At 39.9% G+C, this 12,630-nt stretch overlaps 2 protein-coding genes across 2 annotated transcripts; both read right to left on the reverse strand.

Annotated features, from left to right (window-relative positions):
- Positions 1–54: 54 nt before the first annotated feature.
- On the reverse strand, positions 55–3,898 carry sf3b4 (splicing factor 3b, subunit 4). Its single transcript, XM_046418007.1, has 6 exons — positions 3,775–3,898; positions 2,846–2,974; positions 2,165–2,707; positions 1,415–1,582; positions 942–1,103; positions 55–376 (listed from the first exon to the last, which is right to left on the reverse strand). Exons 1-6 carry the CDS (start codon positions 3,806–3,808, stop codon positions 207–209), a joined length of 1,206 nt encoding a protein of 401 aa, XP_046273963.1. The 5' UTR covers positions 3,809–3,898; the 3' UTR covers positions 55–206.
- Positions 3,899–4,125: 227 nt separating this feature from the next.
- On the reverse strand, positions 4,126–11,759 carry lix1l (limb and CNS expressed 1 like). The gene is made up of 6 exons (XM_046418304.1): positions 11,195–11,759; positions 8,742–8,905; positions 8,218–8,358; positions 7,996–8,091; positions 7,623–7,700; positions 4,126–7,383 (listed from the first exon to the last, which is right to left on the reverse strand). The coding sequence occupies exons 1-6, from the start codon at positions 11,532–11,534 to the stop codon at positions 7,132–7,134; spliced, it is 1,071 nt and encodes a 356-aa protein (XP_046274260.1). The 5' UTR covers positions 11,535–11,759; the 3' UTR covers positions 4,126–7,131.
- Between the last annotated feature and the right edge of the window lie 871 nt (positions 11,760–12,630).

A 12,630-nucleotide genomic window follows, 5' to 3' on the forward strand; every position in this document is an offset into this window, starting at 1 on the left:
TTTTTTGATCATAAAGTAATATGTGTCGGTGAAAGGGAAAGAACCTGACAAAACTTTTTCTAAAAATTTTATTTCTCAAAGGTTGTCATCTGTACAATGGCAAAAAAACTGGTTAAATTATTCTATTACAAACTTGGGCAGATATTAAGCTGTTTAAAAAAGAAAAAAAAGACTAAATAAGAACTCTTTCAGCAGTCTGAGATGGATTATGGTGGCATTGGTGCTCTCAAAGGAACACGGGGTGGGACAGCAGGGGGCCTTGGAGGCAGTGGAGGTCCTCTCTGGAAGCCAAAAGGAGGAGGACGAGGAGCACCGTAGCCTGGTGGAGGCATTGGAGGAGGAGGAGGCCCCCTCATACCTGGAGGCACAGGTGGACCTGAGAGAGAGAGAGAAGCTGAGCCAACACTTAAATGTTGGTTATAACATTCTAGACCACTGATTTGTCAGAGAAACACTGAACAACCAGCCATCTTGTTGTCTGCAAATGGATGTAATGGATGTATTTCCCCACTCTCAAAGCTAAAGTCCTTCCTGTAATAAAGCTCTAAATCAGTCATAAATGGACCTTACCGGGATCACCTCTTGTTGAATATAGGACCAAACAATATTAGCACGTTTCTCTCATGACTATAAACTGTTTCTTTCGACCATGGTGAAGGTCTTTAAAAAACATAAATTAATTTCCGCACTAAGACTTCCCAGCAACAATATTTGGCTGGCCCATAGTGGCTTATTTGTCAAAATCGGCATGGCAACATGAGTTTGTGTCAATACAACAGATTATTAAATCTATTCTGTTGCACAACACACAACGGCTATCAGTTATCTTACAGACAACACTATCTTCAGGCATTTTACCCTCACGTGACAGAGGTAGTACTTGTATGTTGAGGAGACTTTCATTTGACAACAAAGATCCAAGGAGACACCACAGTGCTTACCCATGGGAGGTCCATATGGTGCTCTGGGTGGCATGCCCATAGGCGGTGGTGGGGGCATGCCAGGAGGTGGCGGTGCCCGAGCTTGATTTGATCCTGGGGGAGCAGGAGGTGGAGGCACCATGCCAGGAGGAGCAGGAGGAGGCATGGGCATCTGAGGCATACCTGTGTAACACAAACAACCAAGTCTACAAGGCATGCTTGAACAAGGGACTAGTCTCACATACTGCAGCATCTCACAATGTTGCAATAAAACCAAAGAATTTCGATGAAAATTTATATTCAAACCAACAAAATATATTACATCACAACTGCCATTTATGGCCGTTGCAAGACGAGGTGTGAAAAATAAAGTTGCTGACTTGGCCTTTCTGATTTCAGATGTACTGAAGGTGGAAGTGAAGCTTGTTTTTTTGATTTCAGGTCTGAGTAGAACTTGCAACCACAGTGGAAACTATTTTTAAAAAATTTTTTACCTGGATGCATGCTGCCAGGAGGGAAAGGTGGTGGTCCGGGTGGAGGCCCACCACTCCCAGCCTGTGGGCCTGGTGCCCCTGCAGTTGGAGGCATGGCCATTGAAGGAGGCATTGCTGGAGGGATTGATCCAGGAGGAGGAACAGGAGGAAAACCAGGAGGTGGCAAGCCTGTGCAGAAATAAGTCGCATTTTAAATAAGTTATTAAAAAACCCCATCAGACTGTATGGTAATATTCCAGCCATTTACTTTAAGATAAGACATTAGTCAAGATTAAAGATTAAATCTACTTCATCTTGTTACCTGTAATGAATCCTGTTAACTACCCCCATGACACTAGTCACACTGAACCACTCAACTACTATACAACCTCTAATCAGAAACAGCTGCTGTATATGGAACATGACAAGAGTATTAAAAGAGAGCACAACACCACCTCACACCTTCAAGAAACAAGACGATGTGTTTAAACAAAAGGAACAAAAAATTGTAGATGGTTGAGTTTTTGTATCCTGCCTAAACTGAATCAGGTATAGACGACAGGAGTTAAAGACATAAAGCCAGTAGAGGTGGTAGTGTGATTGCCATTTTTCTCATGTGTCAAACCATACAGATATGTATAAGCTATACTACATTATGTTCTCTGTAAGCATATGACATGAAATCATCTTTCACATCTGCTCATGAACACCTGGAGAAGACCTGATACATTTTAACATATATTTTTTGTAACATAAGTATTTCCTTCATACCTGGCATGGGCAACCCAGATCCCAATGCAGTTAGGACTGGTGTCGGAGCAGAGGGTGGTGGAGGAGCATCTGCAAACAGCTGATGAGGCCTGTCTGCCTGGGAGAGAGGGTTTTGTGCAGCCAAGAGTCGCTCTGCAGCTGAGCCATGCCGTTCTCCTTTGGAATCCTTCTTGAAGGCGTAGGAGACTGTGATGGGCCTGTTACAGAGGTACTGGCCATTCATGGCCTCAATGGCCGCATCTGATGCATCAAAGCTGGCAAAATTGATGAAAGCATAACCCTTGGAGTTGCCAGTGTCTGGGTCTCGCATTATCTTTGGCGTCTGGAGGATCACGCCAAAGGCACTAAATGTGTCATAGAGCAGTTTCTCATCAATCTCGGGGTCAAGATTACCGATGAAGATGTTAGCACCAACATCCAGGTTTTTGTTGTGCGCAGAGGCCTTATTAACTCGAATTGGCTTGCCATAGAGCTTTATCATATTCATGATTTTGATGGCATAGTCAGCATCCTCCTCACTCAGAAACTCCACAAAACCATAACCTGAGAAGGAGTGAAAAAAGTTACACGATTGTCACCTATCCACAAAAGAGATTCCGACAGATACAAAAGTTGTTTTTTTTATTTCCTTGCAACCTTGGTAATTAGATTTTTAGAGAATATTTGCTGATGCTCACTCACCTTGATGTTGGCCAGTCACCCTGTCTTTGGGCATGTGTGTGTTGACAACAGGACCAGCCTGCAGGAAAAGCTCCCATAGTAGCGGCTCTGACACTTTCTCATCCAAGCCACCAACATACACAGTGGCATCTAAATAAAATATATATATATATGAATTAAATTACAATTACTATTATTACGAAAAAAAGTCAAATATCTGTTTACTGACGTGCTAAGTTACTTGCTTTTCTTCTTCTCTTTAAATGATTTCAGATGAAAATACAGGCAGAAGGCATATGACAGACATAACTAGGGGTCATAACTGATGACAGAGGAATTATTTAGTGCAGGCCTATACAATGCTTTTCAGAAAAACCCTACACAGTATGCCTTAAAGTTACTCATAAAATGCTGTCTGCCTGAGAGCGAGCTATCAGCAACATTTACATTTTTTGCTACAAAAAGCTGATTACGATTTTGAAAGGAACATTTCAGTGCTTTGATTAAGACAGTAAAATAACATACACGGGCTATTAGTACAATGAGGACACGTATATTTTCAGTTCTGCCAAGACTTTACGGTAGCCTGCTAGGCTAACATTAGCTGTTAGCTAAAAGAACGCAACGTTCCATTTGCTTCTATATACTAGTAACAATTGTAACCATTAAAATTGATCAAAATAGTGCTACACACATTTATTAATATAAAAAGTCAGCTAAAGAGCTCGAAGTTAAGAGAATTTTACTAAATATCTAACATAGCGGCAAGCCAAGCTAACAACAACTGAGCACTTCCATGTGATCGACCGGTTGTTTACCACAGATTATTCGCAAATCGGGCAGCAAACGACGCTAAAAAAGAATGCAGGGTATTTGCAGCACAACCCACAAGCACATTCGTAAATGAATGAAACAAAAGGCTGAAACGGTTATTGTAACAATGCACTTACCTTGGTTTCTTTCTGAAATCGGTCCCGCTGCCATGTTGAATGAACGCAGGGCGAGCGTCCTAAAATCAGGCCCCGCCTCTTCCTGTCTGTGTGCCGGAAGTGGAAGTAATAAAATAAAATAAAATATTCTTTGCTACCGACAGGTAACTGAAAATTCATTTTAAAATGGAACAAGAACATACTATCTTTAGGTACACAGTGTGTAAATTTCTCTAAAACCTACTACCATTGATCGCTATAAATTTGTTAAATTAAATCAATACAAATGATTTATTTGGCCTTAGCTTAGATTTAGGTTTAGTTGTTCACTCTTCTACTAAGCACTGAAATAAACAACATGACAAATTAATAAACATTTGTATGAGTCAATTTATTACATCATATAAATCTACTAAAAGTATAAACATGGAATACAAAATGCTCATAGAAAATACATACAATAAGGGCCTTGAGAAACACTTTTATAAAACAATACTGTATAGGCTATGAAACATATAAAAAAAAACTTTCAATCAATACATCATGCATCAAAGGCAAAGATGAAAAGCCCAAGTTCTTTTATAAAATGGATAGCAAAAAAATACATTGTTTAAAAAAGCCTCCACAGATAATGATCACAAAGAAAGGTCAAAGGCATTTGTAAGAAGAGAACTCTGAGATTAATGGCTTGTGGTTGAAAATCACACATATAACAAGCTTCTAAATTCAAATAAAAATGCAAAAATACACAATTCAAGACCTCCAGTCTCATGCCTGCAACCAGGTTATTTAAATACTTGATGAGTTGTTCTCATTAATTACATTTCAGCTTTAGCATCAGTTCGCCAGTATAACAGTATGTTCTAAAAATGGACTTAAAAATCGATGATGAACTAAAAAGCTTATGAAGATGAGACTCTGTGAGTAGCAGTCGGAGCAAATGTGAATGAATGTGGAAAAGAAAATGTATGATCTGCAAAATTTTGATCTCAGACATATATTTTAACTTTTCAGTATCTACTTAAGAGGGCCGCAGTTAAAATGATGTAAAAACACTTTCCTACTTGTGCTGCACACATATTTTGAGTACCAAAAAACAAACAGTATATCAAGATTATAAATGTATATCAAAGGTAGTAAGTTTTAATCAGTCCTTCATAATGTAATGTCATGTAACATATTCAAGGAACAGTTCAATATTTTAGGAAATATACTCACTCATTTTCTGGTGAAGAGTTAAATGATTGATAGATTGATACTACTTTCATGTTTGTAATTTAAACATTAAGCTACCACAAGCAACAGGTGAGCCTGACTAGTTCTTGCTTCTCAACAGTCAACAGTTGCAAGGTGATGAACGCCCCCCCCCCCCCCACCGTGAAAAGGTGAACCCGTCATCTTTACACTTTCATTTCCAGTACAGATTAAACAAATGAGATATAACATTTGTTTTATGAGTGCTGGTAAACTGATTTTATTAGCTTTGGACAGAGCCAGGCTTGCTGTCTTTATACTGAGCCACGTTAAAAGGCTGCTGGCTGCTGTTTTGCATTTAGCCCACAGAAATGACAGAGGTATTGATCTTCTTGTTTAACTCTCCACCAGAAAATTAAACATTTAAATGAATTTCCCAAAATGTTGAACTATTTAGGTACTGTAACGTAGAATGTAACCAACAAGTTTGTTAAACAGAGTAGAACATCCTTTAAAGATTTCATTAAATGAAATGAGACTATTCGTTTTTCACATGTCATTCTATTGCATGCATCCAATTTCATAAAAGGCACATTGATTCCAGTAACAAAATAATAAAATAGGCTCTGGCTTTAATCATACTCAATCTTTGATGCTTTGTTTTCTGTTTGCCCCTGACTCAAATTTAGAGTAATCGGTGTCTGCTGTTGATAATCCAGCCTTCAGCAGGCAGACGGGCCCTCCTGCTGTTTAACTTGCATAACTGACTGCCCAGATTCCCTTCCAGCCAGAGCCACATATCATCAATTAAACTCTCACTTCAATTACATGGGGTCTTTAAAAGGCTACTCACTAAAATGTCTTCATCCGGTTAATGCATTCAATACACTTTTGATAGACGGAGAAAAATAAAGCTGTCACATTTAAAGTATAAACAACATCGAGTCCTTCAACATAAAAAATATTTGAAAAGGTGATAAGTGCGAGCTACATAATTTGATTTTAACCTATGGATATACAATAGCATTGCTAACAAACAGATAGATTCTGTTTTCAGTATGTCAAAAAACATAAACCACAAGTGCTGGTACTGTTTTGTACTGACTGCCATGACTCACACACGATGAATCAGCTTGTTAAAACCCTTAACTCATTTTTTGGCCTTTTACTTCTGACCACCACCACCACCACTGTGTGGCTGTTCTTTGTTTCTGCCAGATGAACCACATGACAAACACAATCTGTATCACAAGAGTAATTCAATAATCTACATGTTAAACAGCAATGACTGAGCAGATACTTTAGTTGAGAGCACACTGAAAATATACATTCAGCTAGTGTCATAGTTACCAAGCATACAATGAACACTAAACTAGTCGAAAGCCTTCATAAACAAAAAACAAAAATATGATTCGATCTGATTTTTCAAAAAACCTGAGCTGCTGTCAGAGCGATCGGTCACCTGCTGACTTTTTCGCAAAGTACTCTCAAATTATTACATGAGCTTATAAGTGTATTTCAATGCTTACATGAATTCTGCTATTAATTGAGGATTTAATTTCCACACATTTACACTATATTGTGATTACAACCGGCAGAAAAGAGTTGTGACCCATTAGGTGTGATCTTTTAACCCATTGCTGTATTTTGTGGTGGTATTTCAGAAATATTCTAATGAATGGACATTAGGTATTTGCCATCAAGGTTTTAAGTCCCTTTCATTTAACCACCTTCACTTTTCCAATTCCAAAAATCTACATGCAAGTAAACACACCCAAACCATAAAAGAACAAAGCGCAGAATGATCCACACCTTGAACAAATGAACAAACGTGATGGGTCAAATTAACTTATGCGCCATACATTCACTGATGAAAGGCAGGCTTTGTTTCTGTAGGTCTATTACGAGTTGATATAGTAGCACATTTACAGGTATCTTTTAAAAAGTACTGTTATCTTGTAATCACTAGGCACAAGGAGGTATCAGCTATAGCGGCAAGAGTTTGTTTTATGGACGGATGTGCATACTTTAAGTCAAGGCCTGACTACCTGGTCCTCATGACAAAACACAAGATACAAAACCTACAAGTTCAGACGATATCACCATTATATCTATGTAGTGATCAATACTGTTACTAGGAATCCTATGGAGTGCGAAGGTATGTTTCCACAGCGGATGACAGGTTTAGTGTGAGGGCAAGGTGGCAGTGTTGGCTGCACTGAGTTGGCCCACGGCTAACATCAGGATGTCTTTCTTCTCTTTATAAAAACGAAGTTCTCTGCCCGCCAACCTGGCATCCTCCAGTTCTCGCTCTGTCGACGCCATCTCCTGCGCAATGGTGCCCGCTACGCTCTGTTCTCTGTTCACCCAGTCGGCAGCCATCTGAGTGCGCATGTCATCATCGAGAGCCCGGTGGGAATAGTGAGCCAGCACTTCCTGCAAATAAAATGAGTAAAAGCTAAGTAGTCTCAAGATCTAGCAAGGGGGGTGGGGGCTGCTTTCCACTGCTCAGTTTAGCAGGGCTCCCGATCGTGGTGAGAAAAGAAAAAATTTGATCTGGCTGGGTCAATTGTGCCATGTAGGGTAAACTTTTACACAGAGTTTAGGAAATCTGATGAAAAGTGATGAGAACTACCACTGCACTTAGAACTCATCTAAGAGATGAATGGTGGTACCTGTCGGGAACACTGCCGTTCTCTCATAGCTTTGAGACTTCCATTCCAGTGCAGCAGCTGGAACACCGTCATCAGCTCCTGAAACCCAAACACAGCCAAATCAGCAATGATATTTTATCAAACTCGCTTCAGAATATTAGCTATTCAGCATTGCAAATCACTCATACTTTATTCAGACTTCTGATTTCCAAGGATTTCTAGATGCGCCGTGCTATTATTAAACAGGTCACACGTGGGCTCAAAGTACTGCACGTTGGAGGTTTATGTATGCACAGCCAACACATGCAAAACATCTGATGGCAGCACGTGGGCTTCAAACCGTGCACACAAAATGTAACTTAACGCAACACAGACATTCCTGAAGCTGTTATACCTGAAACTCCAGCATAGATTTTCCTTTGTTGGACTCAAGCATGAAGCGAAATGCCCCAATTCCTGTGTTCGGATTGTCAGCCTCTTCTCTGTTTCCCTGTAAATAACAACAACTAGTAAGTGTCAGTGTGCTGTGTTGGCCTATTTGTGATGACACACTTGAGATATACTGTGACATTAGGACTTAAGCACACAACCATCTCGCTTATCATACATAACTCACATTGAAGGAGGCCAGAGCCTCACTGACGCTCTTCTCAATGAAGTCGTCTGTGATGCGACGAGAGGGATGTTCATTGAAAACAGAGTTCATCAGGGCAATCTTGGCGGCACTGCGTCTTGCCTCGGCCTTCGTGGGGCAGAACTATCGAACAGCGAAGACAACATGCATTAGCGGTCAGACACAATTAGAAATACAGATATACAGTCAAAAAGCTGAAGACAGCCAGTGTTTACATGGAGTAAAGTTAGCAACAGTACGCACACACCTTAATTAGCTGTCTTGTGGTCTTGAGTTTGCATCCATATTTGGGATGTTGTGGTTGCAATTATGCTGGAATTCTGTAAGCTTGTACGAAAGCACTTGACTGACCTTTTTTTTTTCTTACATCAATTGTACAGTCTGGAAGGTTGCTCCAAAACACAGTACGTTCACTGATGCCCAATTAACTATTTTAAATTCAAAGAAAACTTCCCTTTCTCCAAAGATCTTACAGCAGTTATGCTAAGAAAAGGCAGGTACTTTACCTGGAAACTCCCGAAGCAGCTGCCACCAGGAAGACTAACATAGCAGACGTATGGGGGGCTGTTGGAGGGGACCATTTCATAAACAACTAGAGCTCCATTCCGCAGGTCGGCCCCTCTGCTCAGCTTCATCTGCCAAAACTCCTGTAAAGCTTCCACCACGTTTACTGGAGCGCACAGAAATGAGACACAGCTTGTCACATTGTGTATCAACACTGTCTTTTATTATCACTATTTACCCTGCCTTGAAATCTGAATGTTTTTTTGGTGACTAGTTTTCAGTTGAAGTGCCATTTGTTACTGGCTACGCTCTACAACATCCTCTCTAAACACAAAGTTGGAAAGGGTGGTGGTGGGGGCGGGGGGAGGGGTTGGGGGGGGTCGTCTCAAGTAAGTAAGCCAGAGGCTTTTCCTGAAAATATTTAGGTGGCTGCTTAGAGGAAATTCTGCATCACCTCAGAGGAGCTGCTTAAGGAAAACACACCAGCTACTCTACACTTTATGTGACCATGCAAGAAAGTTAAGGTTTTGATGTTCAAAAGGGAACAAAAACAAAGAAAAGCAGTAAAATTTGCGACTGAGTCAGAGATGATTATGTGGGAGAAAGAAATGTGAGCCCAGCCAACATTATCCAGGGCTCTTTAACTTCTGTTACCTCTCAGTTCTTTCCTGCTGAGCTCTCACTGCTTGAACACAGGCAGTCTGCTTCTCACTCTCATGCTGAGTCTGAAGCCTGATCACAACATTTTAGGGCTGCAGCTATGCCACTATTGAGGCCTCAGTAAAAAAGATGAAATGTACCAAAACCAATGACAAAACTGTAATCCAATCCAATTGTTATTGTTGTTGCTCTTATTATGTGTAAAGTAAAATGCTCACTATAGACTGTTCTCTTCTTTTAAGGTAATTATAAAGTAATGATTTACTTAAATGTAGCGAAATATAGATTAGTTTCCATAATGCAGCACAAAGTTATTTTTGTGCATCTAAAAGGTTCAGGACAATGATGAGAATATGCATCTTGGTCTGTTTTTATTAACGGTTTTTAAGCATTTCCTGAAAGATAAAGCCAAGCGATAGAAACAGGAAGCATTAGGAGATAGGGTTGGATAACATGTGACAGTGGTGCTGGCACTGACTCAAACCCACAATGCAACAGTGGCAAGGCATCAATCAGCTCTTATCTGACAAATGTGTCACAGAGAAAAGTAAAAATAGTGACTTATATTGCAGATTTAAACCCCTTTAATTCCCCAAGAATTCCATAACTATAACCATAACACGTGGAAAATGAAAAACCCAAATTACATGCAACGTAAGCAAAATAACTATTGCCAAATGCCAAAAGATAACATGTCTTTTTCTGTAAAATACAATAATTTACCTAGCATGAGAATAAATCACAAAACTGGGGCAAAAATAAGGCAAAACATATGACCCTTTAAAAACAGTCTTTACGTTTCTGCCAGTGTTGACGTGTTAAGTAGCCTAAATGGGAAAAGAGGACGGATGAGGTGTTAGTCAGAGCATGGAGGGACAGTCTTTTTGGAAGTAAATCCTATTAGAGCCGAACAGGAACACTTGAATTAACTCCAACTGCCAACATTACCGCAGCTTTTCTGTTTAATGTTATTTTAGAGTGTCTGTGTGCTGATGTGAGAAATTAAAAGATAGAAAATGGTTGGTAAAACTCTGACTGAAACGCAAAGAGATCATTATGGGGAAAATAACAATACATTATATTTTTATATAATCCGTAATAGTATAATCAGTAATAGCATGCTTTTTTTCTAGAAAAAGTTAATATCCATATAGCACTACTTACTAAGACTGCTAACATGAAATGTTTTTGATCATCTATAACAAAATGCATAGCTATTTTTCTCAATAAAAAAAAGTTCCTGATTTTACCCTCTACATTTTTCCTGATGTGAAAACCAATTGCCTTTGCTTTGTCGCACAACTTTATTCAGATTTTTTTTCACAGTTTACATTACAGGCTCATAAGTGTACCGTGCACGATAAGAGTAAAAGAAGATGACTTTAACGTGGCTAATTTCATAGCTATAATGTCCTATTGTTCGTAAATGTAATCCCCACCATAGCTGTGGTAGTTAATCCTATAATGAAATGACTGAAACCAGGGTTAGTATAGTTATGTAAATATCAAAGGGAAACTTTTAATTCCACAAAGAAACGTGATGGTGATTTGAATCAAGTAAGAATGACCATAGTACCCGACAAAAGTGAGTATTTAAATGACACTGTATGACCAAACAGGAATATTACAGGAATGTAGCATATGTTTTTCCGTTGCTAATCCACTTCCAAACAAATGGCGCAGCTAAAAGTAGCGTCCTGTTCTTCAAACTCCCTAAGTATAAACCAGAGTGATATGACACTGATTAACATCACTAATAAACATTAAACCGAGCATTATCACAGCTGGACGTTACCTCTGCCATAACCTTGCGTGTGTTTGGCGAAGCTGCGGACCACAGCCTCCACCGCCTCCTTCAGCACCGCCGGGTTCCCCGGGTTACAGTGGCCGGTAGCCCCCGGCCCCAGCCCCGCTCCGACACCGCCGTACAGGCTGTGGAGCTGCAGCGGGGGCGGTGGAGGAGGAGGCCCAGACGAAGCGGCCAGAGAGGCCGGAGAGGGCAAAAGCGGCGCGATGGGGACCGTAACCCCGGGCCGGAGAGAGGAGCGGAGGGTCCCGGTCGGTCCTGAACCGAATCCAATCCCTGGCTGTAGCCTCTGAGGGCGGATACTGTCCGGGATAACGTTAGATTCCATTGTCCGAACGTAACGTCTGCGAAGTCCCGGTCTGGATGAAATTTAAACCGTTAAACCCGACGGTTTCAGGTTCAAAAATGCTCTCTAAGGGCTGAATGAAGAAAATGTTTGCTGGCTTTTGTCAGTCACAGCCAAATGAAGTACTTAGCCGATGTTCATTCGACACATATCACTGCTGCTATGCATCCTCGCTCTCTGGATTAGACTGCGGGATTGTCAGTCACATGATGCCTTCAAATACCCCTCGTATGCCGTGACTTCTTAGCTTCACGCCAGTGTTTTTGCATGTTTAGCAATGGAAATCGGCGATTTTAGCTGATAATCTATCATGTATGACATCTTAGATGGATGTCGTGGGTTTTGACCAAGTATGTGCTCTGTTGTAGATACGTAAAATTAAGTGTGTTTATATGTTAACTTTTTTTTTTTTGCATTTATAGCAACTTTGAAAGTGTCTTTGTGAAGAGTGTGTGTCACAAAAAGTGACTCCATTGTGGCATTTTTGTTAACGGGATGAGATAACTACAAAACGATCCCGTCTTGGTTTCTTCCAGATGTTTTATCTTTTCTCTTTCCCAGATTGTTTGTTTGTGTGAGACAATAGTAACCTTGACTTTGACCTTGACACTAATTTAACATTTTATTCGGTAGACCTTTAGTTAATAATGCATTCCAAATTGCAACCTTAACTTGTACAGTGTATTAAGTTCCTTTATTGTTGACATTGGGTCAAACAAGTCAGCTCTACTGTTATTTTGGAGGTCATATTTACTGCTTTGTTGTTTTGAATTAAAAGAAAAACTCTTTCGTGCAGGATGATAAAATATGTAGAAGAAGCAGATGTAGAATCACAAAAAATAAGATGAATCTAGGAATGAATATTACAGCTTATGGCAACTCTCCAGGCATTTCTAGTAAACATTTGTTTTTACTGCTAACATGTTCATCCCATTTGTAAAATTTGTCCTTTAAATTTTCACTCAAAACTGTGCCAGAGGCCTTTAAATTTGCTTAATACAAATACAAACTGACAATATAACAGCTTAGCCTTTCAAAAGAGTTAAGTAGCACAGAACTTGTGCTGTAATTAACTGTA

Source organism: Scatophagus argus, chromosome 17, assembly GCF_020382885.2.
Source record: "Scatophagus argus isolate fScaArg1 chromosome 17, fScaArg1.pri, whole genome shotgun sequence".
Lineage (NCBI taxonomy): Eukaryota > Metazoa > Chordata > Actinopteri > Scatophagidae > Scatophagus > Scatophagus argus.

Bases quoted from the DNA above. Each gene is read 5' to 3' on its own strand.
- sf3b4 (XM_046418007.1), bottom strand. From the start codon at position 3,808: ATGGCAGCGGGACCGATTTCAGAAAGAAACCAAG. The intron at 2,975-3,774 runs GTAAGTGCATTG...TATTTTATTTAG, and splicing joins GATTTCAGAAAGAAACCAAG to ATGCCACTGTGTATGTTGGT. The intron at 2,708-2,845 runs GTGAGTGAGCAT...ACTCCTTCTCAG, and splicing joins GGTGACTGGCCAACATCAAG to GTTATGGTTTTGTGGAGTTT.
- lix1l (XM_046418304.1), bottom strand. From the start codon at position 11,534: ATGGAATCTAACGTTATCCCGGACAGTATCCGCCCTCAGAGGCTACAG. The intron at 8,359-8,741 runs GTAAAGTACCTG...GCTGTTCGATAG, and splicing joins GCTGCTTCGGGAGTTTCCAG to TTCTGCCCCACGAAGGCCGA. The intron at 7,701-7,995 runs GTATAACAGCTT...TTTGGGTTTCAG, and splicing joins AATCTATGCTGGAGTTTCAG to GAGCTGATGACGGTGTTCCA.